Source organism: Apodemus sylvaticus, chromosome 6 (genome assembly GCF_947179515.1).
Source record: "Apodemus sylvaticus chromosome 6, mApoSyl1.1, whole genome shotgun sequence".
Classification (NCBI taxonomy): domain Eukaryota; kingdom Metazoa; phylum Chordata; class Mammalia; order Rodentia; family Muridae; genus Apodemus; species Apodemus sylvaticus.
Genome location: NC_067477.1, coordinates 90,504,692 through 90,524,256, shown reverse-complemented (window position 1 = coordinate 90,524,256; position 19,565 = coordinate 90,504,692). Strand labels below are relative to the sequence as shown.

At 47.7% G+C, this 19,565-nt stretch overlaps 1 protein-coding gene across 12 annotated transcripts in view; it reads left to right on the top strand.

Annotated features, from left to right (window-relative positions):
* The window catches only part of Atxn7l1 (ataxin 7 like 1), a 228,677-nt gene extending 210,964 nt beyond the window's left edge, over positions 1-17,713 (top strand). For 6 of the 12 annotated variants that reach the window (XM_052185963.1, XM_052185959.1, XM_052185969.1 and 3 more), the window contains 4 exons: positions 63-255; positions 4,067-4,188; positions 5,506-5,811; positions 8,394-9,712. In XM_052185963.1, the coding sequence (XP_052041923.1) occupies positions 63-255; positions 4,067-4,188; positions 5,506-5,811; positions 8,394-9,495 (1,723 nt within the window). In that variant the 3' untranslated portion in view covers positions 9,496-9,712. Of the gene's footprint in view, positions 1-62; positions 256-4,066; positions 4,189-5,505; positions 5,812-8,393; positions 9,713-12,469; positions 12,545-14,164; positions 14,351-17,037 lie in introns of those variants that run through there. The other 6 variants (XM_052185961.1, XM_052185960.1, XM_052185972.1 and 3 more) reach the window with 6 other exon arrangements.
* Positions 17,714-19,565: the final 1,852 nt, after the last annotated feature.

Here is a 19,565-nt window from a genome sequence, read left to right as displayed (position 1 = left end):
GGGAGGGGGATCTGATTTCCTCAACATAACTCCTTCTGTGTGATCTTCCCTCTCGACCTTAGACCGTCATCTGCAAATAGCATAAGCAGCAGTGCGTCTTCAAACCACAGCGCCTACACTCCAGAGCCCCCGCTCCCCGCAGGTGGAGGCGACCTCGCCAGCCGACTGTCCAGTGATGAAGGGGAGATGGACGGAGCCGACGAATCTGAGAAGTTAGACTGTCAGTTCTCCACGCACCACCCCAGACCTCTTGCGGTAGGCCTCCTCTGTCCCTTCCATGCTGTGTCACCTGTTGCTTCGAAGGCTACTTGGTGATGGTAATAGAAGCCTGTATTCCTAAGGGAAGGGCTCTAGAGTATAGCTTCATCAGGAGGTTTTCCCAAAGGTGCAATGGCATAAGAGATGTACTTGAACGTCATGAAATGACCTGAAGGGCTTCCCACTGGCTATATATATAATCCCTTAAGAATGTTTGAGAAGTGGTGTCTATATAAGTTGCTCTTGGGAACCAACTTTCTGACTTTGCACATCTGAAAACAGCCTCAGGTTCAGGGTTAGCCAGATGCACCCGCCCTAGAAGCTGTCTTAGCAGCAAGGCAGGTACCCAGGTTTTGTCATTCTCCCTGTGGCTCTGTGTCTGGCTGTTGTTAGTGTGACTGTATGGCAACAGAGCTGGTGGTAGGAACGGTGTTTCCCATCGCCATGATTGTTCGTCAATGAGAACCGTTTGAGAGAATGACTTTAACAGCGGAGATGGATATTGATGTCACAAGAGGCAACAGTTGGAAGCCTGTTCACATTTGCCTTATAGTCCTCTGAGAGAGGAAGCAGCTGGTGTGACAGTGACAGAGCCCAGTGCTGTGTCCCTGGTTATATGGCCCTCATGGTGGTTTGTTCTGGTGCCAGCCTGAGCCTTCGGGATCAGCTCTGACTGACTCTAGATCTCAGAAGCTTTGCAAATGGACTCAGTCTTGCTGGAAGACAAGGCTGGTCTGGCCTTCTCCACACGTGGGCCGCTTCCTGTTTCTGGAGGTGATAGGGACCCGTGGCTCACCTGTAACCTGTGGCTTTGCCAGTAGTGAAGTAGTGAGGGGCCAGCTGTAGTGATCTTTGTCTGCACTTGTAGAGAGCTCAGTGCCTCCACACTCACACTGGAACACTTCATTATCTTACGTGGCAAGAAGTCCAGAGGCAGGTGCCCTTACAGCCTTGGTCCAGTCTCTACTGCATCTGTACACATCTTTGCTGTTCCCATTTTAATACATTGACCACAGCTTCTGGGCCACATCGGCACCTGGTGCCATTCTAAACGGAGGGGACACACGAAAAGGGGGCTCTTCCAAGATGATACGTTTTCCTTCATTTACGAAGCAAGATCTTCCCATGAAACCCCGGCAGATGTCTCCATGTGTGTAGTATAGCGCTGCTGTGACGTGTCTGCCACTACACTGGCAGGTGGCATCGCATGGGGGAAGGAGGGGAAGTGTGATGACTCAGCTGTGCCTCATTCCAAGGTCCGGGAAGAGACGCATTTTCTCTGTAACTGCTGCACACACGATATCAAGACAAAAGTGTGGCTGTGTTAGCAGGGAGACACCAAGGCCAAGTCAGGCAGAGCACTGCGGAGGACAGGGACAGCAGTGTCTGCCACGCGGAGCATCTGCACCTCTGCCCAAGGCACACACACAGTGCCAGCTCCCTGGCTTTCTGGCCTCAAACCTAAGTGATGATAGATAATGCTGGTAGCCAAAACCAAAGGGGCCTCCAGTTTCCAAGTCTGAAAGAGATACTAGCATCAAGAATCTATCCACAGGGCAAGTCACTATAGGAGATTGGCCACATTTACAGGGCATTATAGGCCCTAACATTTTGCTGATCAAAATGGAAAAATCATGAGTTTGTGTCTTTGCTTTGCCCTTCTTTCCCCTCATGATCAGCTGACACATTAAATCATGTGTGTGTGTGTGTGTGTGTGTGTGTGTGTGTGTGTGTGTGTGTATGTGTAATAAGCCCTCGCTCAATGTGTCCTTAGCAGTTGGGATGATAAAGGAAGTGATAGATACACCAGGACTAGCTCCCACAGAGAGGTGGAGGCCAGCTTCTGTGCTGAAGAGTTTCCATGTATGTTGTCTTCCTGGGTCAGTAAGAATGAGCTATAGTAAGTAATTTGTGGTATGGGATTTTGTGGGTAGCAGGGATTTAACAGAAAACAAAGGAAAGACCCTGCAGTTCTTCCTGTGAACGGTTCCGAAGGCTCCTCCAGCCTTTGCGGAATGGGCGCCAATCCAGCACTGAGCCTGGGCTGCTGTCCAGGGAGCTGCTAGAGGCCTGAGGGTGGGAAGAGTGCCATTTGAATGACAGAGTCATTTGCAGACGTTCCTGCGCTCTAGACCCGCCACATGTCACCTTCCTGGAGGTTGCCTCTTGCAATTTCTGTCTAGTGGCCTCCAGGTGTCCCTCATCACAACCAGTGTTTGTTAAATGTCTGAATATTTCATACGTAAGTTTTAAATTCCATGATTTATTTTCAATATTTCTGTAGAACTTTTTAGTCCACTATTTTTTTTTAAAGTGTGGTTTTATTTGGTTTTGTTTTTCTAAAGATGGTCTCACTATGTGGCTTTGAATTCATCATTCTCCTGCCTCAGCTCCCTAAATCCTAATCCTCCTTTTAAAATTCCTAATCTCCATGATTCTTACACTGAGAAGAATGAAGTCCCCACCCTTTAAACATTAATAGCCATTACATATGTACGTGTGTTTATATAATGAGTCTAAGTGATTTTGGTGCTGTTTATATTTTGATGCTAATTCTGCTTCCTGAAGAGGATTTGCCTCCAAAGAGTTGTAGATCACATACAGGTGATTCTATGTGAACCTTCTCCGCATGTTAACTGGTCAGATAAAGGCTAGAACCTGGGATTGGGTGGTGGAAGGGAAAGGTGAGGCTGGAAGTTTTAGAGAAGGAGAGAGAAGGATACTGTGCCCTCAGTATTCACAGTGGGAGGAGCAGTCAGATGAGGCATTAGCAATGAGAAATATAAAGTGGGCATCTGTCTTAGTTAGGGTTTCATTGCTGTGAACAGACACCATGACCAAGGCAACTGTTATAAGGACAACATTTAATTGGGGCTGGCTTATAGGTTCAGAGGTTCAGTCCATTATCATCAAAGTGGGAACATGGCAGCATCCAGGCAGGCATGGTGCTGGAGGAGCTGAGAGTTAGTTCTACATCTTCATCTGAAGACTGCTAGGAGAAGACTGGCTCCCAGGCAGCTAGGAAGAGGATCTTAAAGCCCATGCCCACAGTGACACACAAGGCCACACCTCCTGATGGTGCCATGCCCTGGGCCAATCATATACAAACCATCACAGTATCAAAGGAGACAATCATAGTTGACAAAGAGGGAAACAGCAGGCAGAGGGGATGGGGTAAGAGCTCAGAATTGTGCTGTATTCCTGGGCATCTTGTGAGAGCAGATGTAGCATGCCGATGTGGCAGAGGCAGATAGATCTTTATGAGTTCAAGGTCAGCTGGGTCTTCATAGTGAGTTCCAGGATAACCAGAGCTACATAGTGAGACCCTGTCTCGGGAAAACGAACTGATGTGGAATGGCCGTTCACCTGGAGGCAGTTCTGTGGCATCACATGGGAAGAACCAGCCTCTTCACCCCTAGACCGGAGGCCAGCCGGGTAGCCCTAGTTCCTAGAGATAATGGAAGGTGTGATGAACAGGTGGAGCTGCAGAGGACCCCTGGGATAGAAAACAATTGCTCTCTTGTTTTCTCTCCTAACCCCCTGGCTCATCCTGGAGGTAAAGAGCATGGTCCCTCCATGCCACAGAAACTGAACGGCACAAGTCACCAGCTTAAATGTGAGCTTCTGGGACTCCAGATCTCAAACTGCAACATCACAGAAATATTTTTTGGCCTCAGTACCAGTTGCTACTTTTCTTTTGAGTAAAATGGTACCTCTGTGTGTTTTTATGCAAATGTTATTTTTCTCTTTGTAGCTTATTAACCTGTAATCAAAATTAAAATGTTTTCCTCCCCTCCCCCCCTCATAGTTCTGCTCGTTCGGGAGTCGCCTCATGGGACGAGGATACTATGTGTTCGATAGAAGATGGGATCGATTTCGCTTCGCACTGAACTCCATGGTAGAAAAACACTTGAATTCGCAGATGTGGAAGTAAGTGAGCGGCGGTTTCTTTGCGATCTAAGAGGAGAGCTGCCTCACCGTTGCCGAAGCCCTAGCCTTGTAGACAAGCCCCGGCACTTGGCCTGCCACAGACCAAAGCGAACCTGAAGTCAGGATTCCTGATTGACTCTGAAATGTCAGCTCTGATTAATAGCATTTTTAGATAATGGGTTGTTTGCTTTGTGTTCTTGGGAGATGGTTGTTGGGTTGGTAAACTTCTAAACCAAACGAAAAGGATCTTAAGGTAAAAAAAAAAAATCGTTTATTCCATAGGATTATAGGGCTTTTTTTTTTCTCCTAAATCACTAAGATTGTCTGGAGATGTTAAGAGTGTGCGTCTGTTTGGGATGTGACTGGTTCAGGAACAATGGTAAAAACTTCCATAATGATTACACACAAATTTCTAGCTAGTTACTGTCCTCATTAAAAACCTATGTGCAGTTGTCAGTGGGGCAGATTCTGAGCAATGGAGGGAAGTTGGTTAAGTTTGTCTTTGGCTCTCCCCATCCCCCTAGGGCCCTCTCCTCACCTCGCCTCTCTCTCTCCTCTAAAGTCCAGCTTAGGATTGTTTATTCTCCAACATTTCCCAATACACTTACATTTTACAGGGGATCTACAGAAAGGGGGAAAGCCTAGAATGCTATTCCTGGGAAGAAATAGCAGGCCTGGGCCCTCCCAACCGTGACACATAAGAAACCATTTTGCCAACCTCTGAATGTCCCCACCCCACACTCCTAAGGGAGCTTGAGTGTGTGCTCCAGATGGATCCTGTCTTTCTGGGTCTCAATAACAGTGAGACCCTCAGCCTGTGAGGCCCAGGAGAGGCAACAGGGCATCCTGAGAAACAGAGGAAACACATCCTACCTCTCACCTCTCCTCAGGTGGCTCTGTTTTCTTAGCCCTTTGCACACAGAGACCTGGGTCCCCACTGTTTCTGTTACGCGCTCACAGGGAACTCGGGACTGATGCTGATATATTAAGTAGGAAAGGGCCACAAGAGAAACTTAAAATGTCTTCCTGTGTGAGTGACTGCCCTGCTGGTCTTCAAGCCATCATTGATTCCTGTTTATATCGCATTTAGAGTTTTAGAAAGTCCTGCTTAGGGATGCCGTAGATCTTGGTTATTTGGTGGCTTAACTTCCAAACATGGCAGCCAACCCTGGTGATCCACCCTCCCCCTGCCCCCAGCTCTCTGATCTCCTGTGTTATAGAAGTGTTCGTCCCGGCACGTGGAAGGAACGTGTTGAGATCTGTATTTCGCTCGCTGGTGCTCTGTCAGCTCAAGCTCCATATTCCTTTCCTCCTCAGGCACAGAAGCCCGAGCCACAGGGCACCAGGTCCCTCCCCTCTGTTCAGGACTTGCCTAACCAATCTGCTGTCACTGAGCAACATTGGGGCTGCCTGGGTGTCAACTCTGGAAAGCGTAGCGCCCCGCTGCCCTCTCAACCTCGCTGCCCAAACTCCAGGCCCCGAAGGGCCCGAACCTGGAGGGATGGCAGCCGATGGGGGCATGGAAGACATTAGGAAGAAAAGGAACGGCCAAGACTCTTTTTTCTTTAACAAGCATTTAACTCTGCATCAGGAGACGCCAACACAGTATTCTCTTGCAGCCAGGTCAGCATCTGGATCTCCACGCCAGCTGGCATGGGAGGATGGGAGCCGTCAGGAATTTGATCACATCTCTGGGCTTTTAGATGGGACTTCCCGTAGACCATGTGCAAAACCTAAGTCAGGCGGCCTAGCAGGGTGAAACCCGCTGCCTCTGGGCACCTAGGAAACATCAAAGCTGTTTAGCCTGCGGGGAAAGGCTTGCAGGGACAGCTCTACCATTTCTCCTTTACCACTGAGGATTAAAGAGGAGAGGAAAGATAGGTCTAGAGAGTGTACCAGAAGTAGAAGCCATTCCAGTCTTGGGCAGGGGCCAAGTAAGATTTAGGATTTCGATTCTGCCTGTCTGCACAATTTGAAGTATTTATACTGTTTAATGAGAAAAATATAAACTGGGACAGCAAGATGTATCTCATTCAAGGTCCCCAACTGAAGCCCCATCCCCTTAAACTAAATTAACTGGTACGTGTAAATTACCCTTATTACAAGTTATGGTCAAACCTGTGTCTATTTCTCTGAATTTAGATGGAAAGAGCAGAAGCCAGGGGTCCGGGGTACCTGCCCTGCCACCATAGGGTAAGAAAGACAGCAAGAGAGTTGCTAGCACCTCCCAGAATGTGCCCTTGCCCTGTCAGGAAAGCCATATGCAGGGCCAGACAGTTCTAAGGACATGTGCAGACCTCCATGGTTTGCCTCCATGGGAACCCCTGCCCAGCATGCATAGTCCCTGACAAAACAGTCGTGTCGCTGCTGAGATCACCTGCTTTCCCATCCACTTCTCCATTCATCCATCTGTCCATGCACTCATTCATCCATGGCCGAAAGTATCTGTGCAGCATCTTGTAAATAGGGCCGACAGGAGCTTTGATGTACCATGGGCTTGAGAGGAAGGAGATTCTCAGATGCCATCATGGCTGCCGTGGGTTGGCAACGCTCTTCTCTTGTATTCCATCTCCTTGGTCTGTCAGTTTCAAAGACACCGTGCTTCTGTACACAAGGATGCCGCTGGGATCCACCTTAGGCTTGGAAGCCGCAGGCTCCCCTACAAGCGGCAGATAGGTGATCTTCAAACGGGAAAGCTAGGAGAGGGTTTCCCGATCAGCCAATCAGATCGGCCGGAAATGGCTGGCAGAAGAGACGGGGCTGTGTAAGCCCCGCCCTTCCCTGTGCCCCAAGCTTGCCCTCTGGTGCTACTTAGGAGAAGGAAAGCTCCTGAAAACAGACACTGGGAGATGAGCAGAGAGCGCTAAAAATAAAAATAAAAAATAAAAAAATAAAAGAAAGAAAGAAAGAAAGAAAGAAAGAAAGAAAGAAAGAAAGAAAGAAAGAAAGAAAGAAAGAAAGAAAGAAAGAAAGAAAGAAAAGAACGAACTTGAAAGCATTCATTTACTCCTAAGGTCACTTCTCTCTTACGAAATCAGGAGTGGGATGTGATCCCAGGACTGCTGTACCACACCCGGGGCTCCCCTCCCCCTGCCCTTCCAGGTCCCAAGGGTAACAGCAGCAGCTTGTGTCTAAGCCATAAGATGGAAGTGGGAGTCATTTCCAACCCAGGTCAAAAGGGTCTAATGGCTAGGTGTTTTCACATGCCTACAATCCCACACTCAGAAGGCTGAGGCAGGAAGACCACAAGTTCAAGAACAGGTGTGCAGAATCCTAAAGATGTCACCTTACCTGATGTTGGGATTGGCTCCAAGGACTTTCCCCTCAGACAGCACCAGCCCCACCCTGATGCCAGTTTTAAGAAAGCCTAACAAGAAAACAGTGGCTTTCCCATCTCTCCCCTGTTCCCATGCTGTTCTTCTGCTCATAACCTGCCCTTCTTGGTCCCCTCTGGTTACACAAGTATCCAGGGCGCTCACCGTTTTCCAGACCAGGAACAGGGAGACTTGTGGAAGGGAAGCCTCATGCCATCCTTTCCCCGAAGTTGAATGAGAAAGAGAAGTGGGGGAAAAAAGTACAATTTGCCCTAAGTATGGGCAATTTGATTTTATCATTTCTCAAGCTCCTGACTTCGTGTGGACACCACGATCCAGTCTCCATGAGCTAAAATAGAAGCGCCTCTCTCTCCGGTGTAGCCAGAGGCATTGGATGCCAATGACAAGGGGTTGCTGACAAGTGGGGAAAAGGTCTTTTCCAAAATAGGTCCAGCCAAAAGCAAAGTGGAGGAAAGGGGAATGAAAGAGGTCACTGTAGGCTGTAGGCAGAGGGGCGTGTCCGGGTAGCGGGCCCTTCCCCCTCATCAACTTTTATGGCTGCCAAAGGCGCTTGAGTTGGGGAGAGACTGCTCAGGATAGTTCTAGTCTTGACAGCATTTGCCCTTTACTCATGAACCCAAACCAGCCAGTCTCCTGTAGTTAGGTATGGAGACCAGGCTCTGAGAGTGGTAAGGTAGATGCTGACGTTGCTTTAGTGGGCAGCGTAGGGAAGGGCCATCCTTCAGATCATCATCTGCCAAGGCTTCATGCTCCATAGTCTGGTCCTGCTGGGTGTCCTCTGTAGCCCTGCCGATCAAAGCTCACCCGGCCTCCCCGGCGATGCCAAGCCGACGTCTCACTGTTTCTCTCTGGCTCTTCTCTCGTGTTTAGGAAGATCCCTCCTGCGGCAGATAGCCCCATGCCCTCGCCAGCAGCCCACATCACCACCCCTGTTCCAGCATCCGTTTTGCAGCCTTTCAGCAACCCCAGCGCTGTGTATCTTCCTTCAGCTCCCATCAGCTCGAGACTCACCTCTTCTTACATAATGACATCAGCCATGCTCTCAGACGCAGCTTTTGTGGCATCGCCGGACCCACGCGTCCTCATGTCCCACACCACAGCTTTCCCCCATGTGGCTGCAACCCTCAGCATCATGGAGTCAACCTTCAAGGCCCCATCTGCCGTGTCCCCGATACCAGCTGTCATTCCTTCCCCATCCCACAAGCCATCCAAAACCAAAACCAGCAAATCCTCAAAAGTGAAAGACCTGTCCGCTCGTAGCGACGAATCTCCGAGTAACAAAAAGAGGAAGCCGCAGTCCTCGACCTCCTCCTCCTCCTCCTCCTTATCCTTATCCTTGCAGGCTTCCCTCTCATCTCCACTGTCAGGGCCCCACAAAAAGAACTGCATCCTCAATGCCAGTTCTACTTTGAACTCCTATCAGGCAGCCCCTCCCTATAACAGTCTGTCTGTGCACAACTCAAATAACGGGGTAAGCCCACTCAGTGCCAAGCTGGAGTCCTCAGGACGGACCTCACTGCCCAGCGGCCCCATGGACATAGTGAGACAGGTGGGCGCTGTGGGTGGCAGCAGTGGCTCCTGTCCCCTCTCTATGCCCTCCCTCGCGCTCCATGCAGGGGACCTCTCTCTGGCCTCACACAATGCTGTGTCTTCTCTGCCCCTCTCTTTTGACAAATCAGAAGGAAAAAAGCGTAAGAATTCAAGCCCTAGTAGCAAAGCCTGTAAGATCACTAAAATGCCTGGTATGAATAGCGTTCACAAAAAGAACCCACCCAGCCTTCTTGCACCGGTGCCCGATCCCGTTAACAGCACCTCCTCTCGGCAGGTAAGGGAACTCCTGGCACTGCCTTCATCGGCTCTGGGGGGCAGGGGGAGCTGGGCAGCGCCCTTGTTTGGCCAGGTGGCTCAGACAGGTAACACAAGCATGGCTCCTTTTCCTGGGTTCCCCGTAGGCTCTGAGAGTTCTTGGTAGGACTTTGCTAGTCCCCGTGCTAAGCACTTTACAGTCATTGCTTCCTTGAGTCCTCACAACAGCCCAGCACAGGGGGTAAAACACGGCCGTCACTTAACAGCTGGGTAAACTGAGGTACAAGGAGTCTCTGAGTCCCCCCCCCCCCCCATTCCTTTTGTCTGTTTCATATCTCGAGGTTTTATACGAGGCCTACTTCATTAAAGAGTTCTGTTGCTAAGCAGTTTGATCTGATCTGTTGGAATCCCCTCAGGATGAGCCTGAAACCCAGGCTGGTTAAGGGATGCCGGGTACCCCCAGGAGTGGCAGCCTGATCATCCAGCTCCCAGGTGATTGTCCTCACCTCGTCAAGCTGCCCTCTTGTCCTAATATATGATGAACTTGTCCCTTCCTAAAGCAAAACTGCATCTTGCACCCAATGGCAAAGGAGTACTCACTCAGTGCCAGGTTACCCACAAAAGTGTGAACTGTAGGGAAACTGGGAGGTGTGGATGGCCCATGAATAGCTGTCTCTTTCCTTGGACTTTGTTCCAATTCCCAGTCCAGACTACCTCCTCGGACTAGGAGAGCTACTGATGATGCCCTCTACAACTCTAGGCCTACCAGCTGGGAGCTCAGAGCTGGAGGGCAGGTTCCTCAGTTTCCTCAGCCTGCTCTGAACAGGCTTTGAGAGCTGCTCTTCTGGAAGCAAGGGTAGCCCAGGTTTACCACCGTGAAGCTAACACCAGACCCTAAGGCCAGCCCGTTTAGGGGTAGGGATTTTGGAGATAGAGGAGCTGGTTATTAAAAGATAACAATCTTTTAATAATCTTTTAATAATGCAGCAGTTCTCAACCTTCCCAATACTGTGACCCTTTATACAGTTCCTCATGTTGTGGTGACCCTCACCCATAAAATTACTTTATGTTGCTACTTCATAACTGCAATTTTGCTACTCTTATGAGTCATAATGGTAAACATCAGAAATATAGGATATCTGATATGCATCTCCTATGAAAAGGTTGTTTGACCCCCCCAAAGGGGTCACGCCCCGTATGTTGAGAACTACTGCTCTAATGTTTTGTGTTACCATATATGACACTTGGCAAAATCCCAAGAAGAGCACCTCCTGAGGGGTTTTCCCAAGCACCCACATGAGCAAAGGCCAGTCAGCTACAGTCTTGGCCAAGGTGAGACACTTGCCCTCCAAAGTCATATACAGCCAGCACCCTCCAGATCCTACCCAAAGATGAGCATACGCTTCCGTAGACTCAGAAGGAGGTGCACACGGCTCCTTACACTGGAATGTGTACCCACAACACACCTAGAGATCTTAGGTGGAAAGGCAGCTTGAAGGTGAGCAGGCTGTGAGTTAAGATCAAATAGTCTGTGTTTCCAACAGGTTGCTAGGCAGGGCCACTCCCCTGGCCCGCGGGCGGGCCTCCCCTGGTGCAGCAAAGTCATATTGCTTTCCTCATTTTAGATCAAGTTCTAGCAGTGGTCTGGATTAACTGATGGCCCCTGCCCCCCAAACACTTCAGATCCAGGAACTCAATACCTAACCTGTTCTTAACCCATTTTATACATGACCCAAACAAAGCATAGGAAGGTTACAGGTTCCCATAATCACACTGCAAGTGAATGATGTGGTTGGGACGAAACCCCAGGAGTTGGGCTGAAACCCAAGTTCTTGGCCCTGTCAAGTCTGTAGTGCCTATGGATGGGTTACTGGCCTGTTGGTTCCCAGATTGTCTGAAATGCTTAGTCAGGATGATGAGTCAGCAAAACTAACAGGAGAAAGAACATTAAAAACCTCCCCCAGAGAATGTGCATCAGGAAAGCCTTGACAGCTGCCTGCAGGCCAGGCAGCACCCAACCTCCAACATGGTGATCGCTCAATACTTGTCACCAGGCCAGGCCTCTGAGAAACAGCTTTGGCTAGACTCACCACTGGGCATTTTCAAGTATTAGGAAAGGAAAAGGCCTTTGGCATCTGTTGTCCTTCTGTTAGAAGGCAGAGAAGAGAGCTCAAGAAGGCTAAGATGAGGAGAGCCAGGTATCAATGGTCCACGTGTCATCGCTCCCAGCACTGGGAAGGTGAAGGTAGGGGAGTCAAGAGTTCAAGGTCAACCTCAGCTCCCTAGTGAATTTCAGGACAGCCGGGGGTTCCTTAAGATCCTGTCTCTAAAAAGAAATCCAAAATGAAGCTGTGTGCCTTGCAGACAACGTACAGTTTCGTCTTATTGTATCTGGGAAATAGAAAGCCAAAAATGTCCACTAAGGTTGGACACAGAGCAGTACTATGACCAACAGGTATGTATGTGCCTATGTGCAGGGGGTGGGGCTAAGGATAGTGGAGGAGCTGTTTTGAGGTTGGGGGCAAGAATAAATGGGGTCATGGGACTGCATCCACTCCCCTCAGAGCCTACCCAGCCAGGGACCAAGGACAGTTGCACAGAGAGGCTACATATGTCCCCAGGTTTGCCATCCCAGGGTCCCTACCAGGCAGGGGAAAGTACTGGCCCCCCTCCTGCCCTGCACATACAAGGGCAGCCCAGCAAGATCTCTGGTTTTTGGAAGAGCAAGACGGCTGAGTGGGGGATCTCCTAACCACTCAGACCTTGGTGCTTTATCTGTAGCACACCTGAGCAACCAGGGTTAGAAACAAAGTGGGCTTGCACTATGGCCAGAGGCCTGTGAGCTTGTGGGCTCTTGCAGTAGCGTGGCCATGCTCTGCCTCCTGCAGTGGGCACATCTGAAGAGCTAAATTGAGAGCTCCCATCACTGTTTTATCTCTGAGAGGGGCATGCTCAAAGGTCCCATAAACTGTTGTCCCTTTTCCTCCCATGTCAGTTGGAAGTATCCATTTTGAGGAATTAAGGGAGTAAGGCAGGAATGTGGTACTGGTCAAATCCTTGTGCCCTGACAACATATGACATCAGAGGGTCCTTCCCAAGTTGTCTACGTGTCTGAATGGGGGGTTCATGGTGTCTTTCAGGTTGGAAAAAATAGCAGCTTAGCTTTGTCACAATCCAGTCCTTCAAGTATATCCGGCCCGGGACACAGCCGACAGGTAAGTTGCTAGGGGTGGAGGAAACCACGTAATGCTAACATCAGACCAATAAGAATGTGCACTGGAGTCAGAGCCTAGTTCCCATCTCACCTCCAGCTGAGAGGGTAACCTGGCTTCCAAACATAGATCTTGTAGTTATTATCTTTGGGTCCTTAAATAATTTGACTCTCTTCCCTTGAACCTATGCCTCCATTTCTTCCTCTGTTAAGTGGGAATCAGGATGCTCCCTAAGGCCCTGTGACCTATATGAGAATTAAATTAGTTTATTCATGTAAAGTCTCTGAAAACAAGTGCATAGTAAAGTCAAGTGTTAGCTACAATGATCATCATCGCCTGCTCCGTGGTGTCTGTAGACTTATTCTCTAGGTGTCTGGTTTTGGTTTGTTAGGCGGCACATTGATACTACCGCCTAAAGGCGGCATGAACGTGAAACAAGATAGCAGTAGGGTCTTAATTGCTCAGGGTGCATGTCAGCTGCTACCTTCTCTAAGACCCCTGGTGAAGGGGTCTCCATTCAGTGTGTGCTTTCAGGGAGTGAGAACATTCAGTGGCTTTGATAAACTTGAGGGATAGGAGTTATCAGGGGGGAAGCTCAGAGATTGGTGAATTTATCCAAAGGAGCGCGAGTACATGTTCAGGGGGAAAAGCAGGGAGTCAGTTAGTTATGCCTTGTAGGTGGGGCAGAAAATACAAACACCAAGTTGGTGTGTTGCCTCAGACATACAGTCTACATTCTAGGTTCGAAAACGCTGAATGCCATCGAGCCGGTATTTTGCCCTTTGGGGATTTTCCCATAAATCATGGGTCAGAGTTTGAACAAAGATTGAGAGCAGAGCTGTTTTGCCATCCCCGGAGGTTGGAGGGCCCCTAGGGTCCTGAGTCACTTTGTGTGACTAAGCAGCCAGATGCTTTGCTAGTCCAGAAGAGAGGCATGTGTGCACCTGTCACCTTTGTTGCTGTTCTAGAGGTTGCTGGGAGTGCCTGGAGAACACGTCTGTCTTTGTCCTCGTCGGCTAGGCTTGGGCCCATTGCTCCAGATAGGGACTCAAATGCTGGCAGCTGGCTGTATTAAGTATGTAATGACAGCAGCTACCTCTTACCTGAGAGCCTCTGTCTGCAGGCCCTTGTGCTTGCCCTTCACAGACATCGCAGGCATTGGAGCTTTGTAGCAGTGCTGTGAGGGACAGCTGATGGGTGAGGAGAGCCACTCTGAAGAGATGAGTTTCCTGCACCCCTCAGCACGCGCATCTCCAAAGCCCCTCTGCCTAACCGAGGGCTGTATGCTTCCATTGGGTAACTCACGGTGTTGCCTTATGTTATGTAGTAAAAACATCTGAGCCAATTAAAAACAAAAGAGACAAAGAGAACGTGCAGGTGTCCCAGCCCTCTATCCAGGAGAGGTCCCATGAATCCCCACTGTACCGTCCCCTTGTTTCCCTCCAGCCTTGGAGCTCTGGTGACTAACACATGGACTCCTATAGCATCATCTTAGTTTCGAAATATGACCCTTTGCCAGGTAGTGGGTTCTTTTCCTTTCCGTGACATACAAGAAAACCGGGGTTCCCTCCTGGATTCTCGTGGGTCATCCTGAATGAGACAACTTTTTCTTTTCTTTCCTAGAAGAACACAAGCAGAATGGGAAGGATAAGAACTCTTCCCTAACAAGATGGTGAAGCCACTTCAAACCAGTCTGCTTGTCACCCTCCCCAGGAGACTAAGTCTGGAGAAGGGAGGGTGGCGCTGGCCTGTGGAGGAGAGTGTTTCCTGGATACTGCCTGTGGCTCTGGCCCTCCTCCTCCTCCTCTTCCTCCTCTTCTTCTTCTTCTTTGTCTTCTTCTTCTTCTCCTCCTTCTCCTTCTCTTCCTTCTCCTCCTCCTCCTTTCTTCTTCTTCTAACACGATTTTTAGTTTTAAAAAAAAAAAGGCAAAAGAAACCTGAATTTAAGATTTACAGAAAACAGTGTTTTCTCTGTATTTTTTTTAATTATTATTTGTCATGTCTTATACATTCTTCCACATTTGGGGTTACTCCCCTTGCTCCTGATGCTGCTAGTGCACCGCCATTTTGCTCCAGCCCTGAGAACAGAGGTTGCAAACTGACGGTTCTGGTTCCGGGTTCCGGTTCCAGGTTGGCACCGGTGGAAGCTCTTGAATTTTAGCACATGCAGAGCTCATTCTCTCCTGAGTCCTTTCCCAGTGCGTTCCTGCCCTGCCCTTCATTCCACTGTCAATCATTGGGCTCCAATGGCCACAAGAAGTTGTCGGCTCCCGTCAGCACTCCTGGACCACAAACTGGAGGAGGGGCTTGCTGGGAAGGAGCCAGTACTTTGAGTTGCATACTGGCAGGGGGAGGGTGGGGGTGGAGGGGGCGGTTCCAACTGGTTTCTGCAGCTCTCCCTCTTCTGAGCCAAATTCCAACTGTTAAAGTTACGTCAGGGACCCTTTAATGGTGGGGTTTACTCAGGGCCAAGGCCCAGGTGTGCAGTTCAGAAAAGATACATATTGTTAGGTACAAGGACAGAGGGACCCGTCTTGAGAAGAAGGAAAGGTGTTGGGAATCCGATGACTGTGATGGTCAGAGCCTGTTTGGAATATACTCTGAAAAGTTGTTTTCAGGGCACAGTACACAATTTCTTTGAAATCTGGGTCAGTTGAAAGCCAATAGGAACCAGGGAAGCTAATCTGTGAAGCGGTGCAGTGACCACAGCTTCTGAGAAGGTTCTGGGACCAGGAAGGGTCCTTCGGAGGAAAGTCTGCATGAATGGTTTTGTGCCAAACCCCTTGTGGGAATAAGCAGCAGCACTGGTAGCACAGATATGCTTGCAGCTCATCTTCAGATGTCCTGACTCAGACAGTTCGGAGCACTGGTAAGCATAAAGATAGCGAGGAAGAGACATGGGCAGGAGGCACTGGAGCAACTCAGCTATCAGGCTGTACACACTGGAGTTTTGGAAAAAACATCAGTACCATTAAGTTCTAGTGGGGAAGCAGGAAGGGAGTTCGCAACACGGAGCGGGTATTCTGTGCGTCTTCCGCGCCATCTTGAAATCAGAAGTAAATGCTGGTTTTGCAGCTGGGCACACCCCTCCTTCCCTCCCCGAAGTTCTCCCTCCCATTCCTTTTCTCCCAACCCAAAGATCAGACTACTGTTATGTTTCACCATAGGATTGGAATCCGCAAGGACGGGAGGCAAAGGGAGTGATTTCCCTCTATGGAATTGCACTGACGGTGTTTCTTACAGGATTCCTAAACTTTTAAGTATAAAATGAAGAATTTTTTTTTAAAAGTCAGGAGTTTGTATTAAGCAAGTACTAACTAGGACATTGGATGGGATTATTTCGTTTTTCTTTCTCCACTGTTAAAAGTGCACTTATATGCTGGTTAATTTACGTCTTGGGGGGGGAACGACTGCAAATTCAAGGGGCAATTGTTACTTTTTCATTTTTTTTGTTTCTTTTTGGTTTTTTTTTAAGGTTAAGGCAGATTTTAAGACTTATAAATGTTTAAGAAATTATAAACAAGGTTAGATCCTTTGGGGAAAAAAGTTTAGAAGATATTCTTAAAGTAAATTTTTATAGTGTTAATTTTGTAATAATTTATGTTTTACTATATTACAGAGCTAACTGACCAGAATAGTTTCAGAAACAATATGAAACTTAGGAAAGTTTAAGCAATGTTTATATTTTTAAAATGTTCTTTGAATTATGTTTTTATTGTACATTTCTTCAGACTCAAAAGTGTGTACATATCTTTGTTATTTTTGCACAATTTTTGTCTCGTTCGGTTTTAGATGTCGTTTTATATATAAATATATATAAATACATAATTTATTTTGAGTTGTAAAACATGCAGGATTAAAAACAAAACAAGTCTCAGCCACAGAATAAGCCTCTGGTCCGTAAACTCTTCTACTCAAAGAGGGAAAATAAAGGGTGAGAGGTGCAAGACACAGCAGCTCCCTTCGTAGCGACCTTGGGAGCAAGCGGGCTTCAGCGTGGTCAGCGTGGTCTGCGGCGCACAGCCGAGCCACGCATCCGAAGCTAGAAGACAGAGGCTTCTCATACAGAGCTGCTTTCTTCCTTGAGTGACTGCTTTGACCAAAACGTGAGGACAATTCCAGAAAACTGAGCAAAAAGGGAAAACCCACGGTATTTCTTCCTTCACAAGTCATCCCTGCGTTTACTTTCAGATGTATTAAATGCTTGCAGCTAGGGGGGGAAGGGAATTGGAATGCAAAGAAAAGATTTCCTTTGGATTTGTTCTCATGGAGTTCAACTGGATCAACCCCTAAAGCATCCGGAGAGCGGTACCCTTTGGGTCTTTTTGTTTCCCACACCCCACTCAGCCTTCTGTCTCTGCCCCTTGGCCGCTCACACCCCTGTCCACCCGGGGAGCTCCTGACACGTCGTCGCCAGCCACAGAGGCTCTGGATGTTAAGTGTAATGCAATGCATAGACCTGTCAGCCATATAAAATTAAAAATCAAAAAATCGAGTTGGATAACTTGTATGCCTTCTTTTGTATCGATGTACCAACTGTAAATAACGCTGATCAACCTTTGTAGAAAATAGTTTATACAGCGTATTCTATTATTGCTGATTCTCAGTGAACTCTTGTTTAAAAAAAAAAGGAAAATGAAATTTTCTATTTACACCTTATATTTTGTTATGCTGTCAGCCCATGGCACCTTAACAGAATTCTGTGGGTTTTATGTAGCTGGTCAGTCATGGGGTAAATTAAATAATTATTGTTGCACAGACAAGAATTTGCACCTGTTCATTTGTCCTTTCCTACTAATCAATTTTAGAAGCTTTTCCAGAAGAATTTTGAAGAGAGCATGTCCAATCATATTCAACAAAGGCCACACTCATGGAGTGGGTTTCTTTTTCTATGATCCATATTTTGTAACACTAAGTATTTTCTTCCTTTGTCCCGCACCTTTATGAATTAGCACTATCAGATAGAATCCATTCCATGCCTGTGATGTTGTAAGCAGATAAATGTCCGAAGTAGGTGTACATAGTAAACTCTATGGCTTACAGTTTTTAAAAGAAAGAACAAATACGTATCTATTGATACTACCGTGGTTCAGCACCAGGTCTGGAAATATTCTCCAGTAAGTGATTGTATTTTTTTTTTTTTTGCTTTTTTTTTTTTGTAACATGGCTTTGTAAATAAAATAATTTATATGTTTGTAAAAAAAAAAAAGAGTCTTCTGGTTTTTATAAACTTTATGATATTATGTTTTATTTTCCTTGTGAATGGGGGCATTCTCATCAGGACAGCCCTTCTAAGAGGACGCATATTCATGGCCAGAGACGAAGTAGAAGATGGTGAATTCATTGGACAAATATTTACAGAACCCCCGCTGGGCCTGCCTCCGAGTTCACTGACAAGAAATAGACAAAAGGCCAGCTACTTTCTAGAGGCAGCTCAATTGAGGAGAAGCAAAGAGTAGCACATGACCTTGTGTGTAATTACAGAGCCTAGCAAAGGCTGTGGTGGGGAGGACTGAGCTCTGTGGGAGGGAAAATGACTACAGGAGCTGGTATAACACGGAGGAGTTCTCCACACTGGGAGTTCTCCTGAAGAAAAGGTAAAGACCCTGCCTCTGAGAGACAGAGGAGAGAGATAGAGATAGACAGACAGACATATAGATAGATAACATAGATACATAGACAGACAGACAGAGGACAGACAGACAGAGAATGAATATAGTCTTGTGGCTCCAGGATAATGGTGGTAACTGTAAAGAGTGTTAAGTGAGCAGGCTAAGGCACACTTTAGACAGCGGTGAGACTCTCTTAGATAAAGGAAGCCTCCTTGGCCTCAACAGAGAAAGCATGTTGGGTGCAGACACCATTTCTTCGGAGGTAAAAAAACGCAAGACAGAAAGGGCTGTGCTTTGGCTACAGGAGTGGCTCTCCCAACCACCAGAGGTGCTATTTCATGCTCTTCACGGAAGCAACCTGAGGTTCTCTCTGAAAGTGGTTCAGTATTTATGTTAGCGTAGAAGACCCCAAAATAAGACGCTCAAATCTCCACTCTCACATCCTTCGTCCAGCACGCCCTTGAAACTAACCAGGCAATCACAGGTGTGCCTATCCAAAAAGCTGCCCAGTATGTAAAAGTCTGCTACTGTGGTACTGTGGTATAGGCAGTGGGTAGGGGCGGGAACCCAGAGAATGTGCTGAGGGTTTTTTTTTCAGGGTGTAGGTTAATCCTCCCACTATGGAGTCAAGGATGACCTTGAACTCCTGATTCTGCTTGCCTCCATCTCTCAAGTGTTGAGACTGTAGGCCTGCATCAGCGTGTCCCCAAAGTGCTCCAGCTTGTGCTGCCTGTGTTGGAAGGGGCAGAGGATGCTAAGCAGGAAGGTGAGCCTAGGGTGCAGCTTTGGAATACACTCTTGATTATTACAGAATAACGATTTTCTTGAATTTATGTCACACTCTTACAAACAGATGCTGAGAGACCTAAGTGATGTTTATGCAGTCCTGGAGAAAAAGAAATTCATAAGCCACTACCATTTTGGCCGTGTGCAAGGTGAGGCTTGCTGTAGATTCTGTGTCTATTGAATATGTGCACATGAGCAAAGTTCTGAATATGGGCACGGTCCTGACAGGGCTCATGCTCAGATTAGCCCAAAGGCGCCCCACCCCTCGAGAGATACCCCACTGAAAAATAGCGGATTATCCATAAGTCAGAAGAAGAGGCTCACAGAAGGCGAAGATGTCACCAATGGAACCAAAGAAACAAAAGTGGACTGGGAGTACATACAGCGAAAAGTAATACAAGTAAACTTTTTTTTAAAAAAAAGAAATTGGGTCTTGTATGTGTGTGTTTGCTTATATGAAGATGGTTGTAGAAGGTCAAAGCATCAGGAGAGCACACAGAGGGTCAGAAGATGATTCGGTCAGTAGAGTGATCGCCTCAGCAGTATAAAGCCCTGCTTCTGATCTCCAGCACCTGCATCAACAGCCATGCTCAACGGAGCTAGCCTGGAACCCCAGTGTTGGGGAG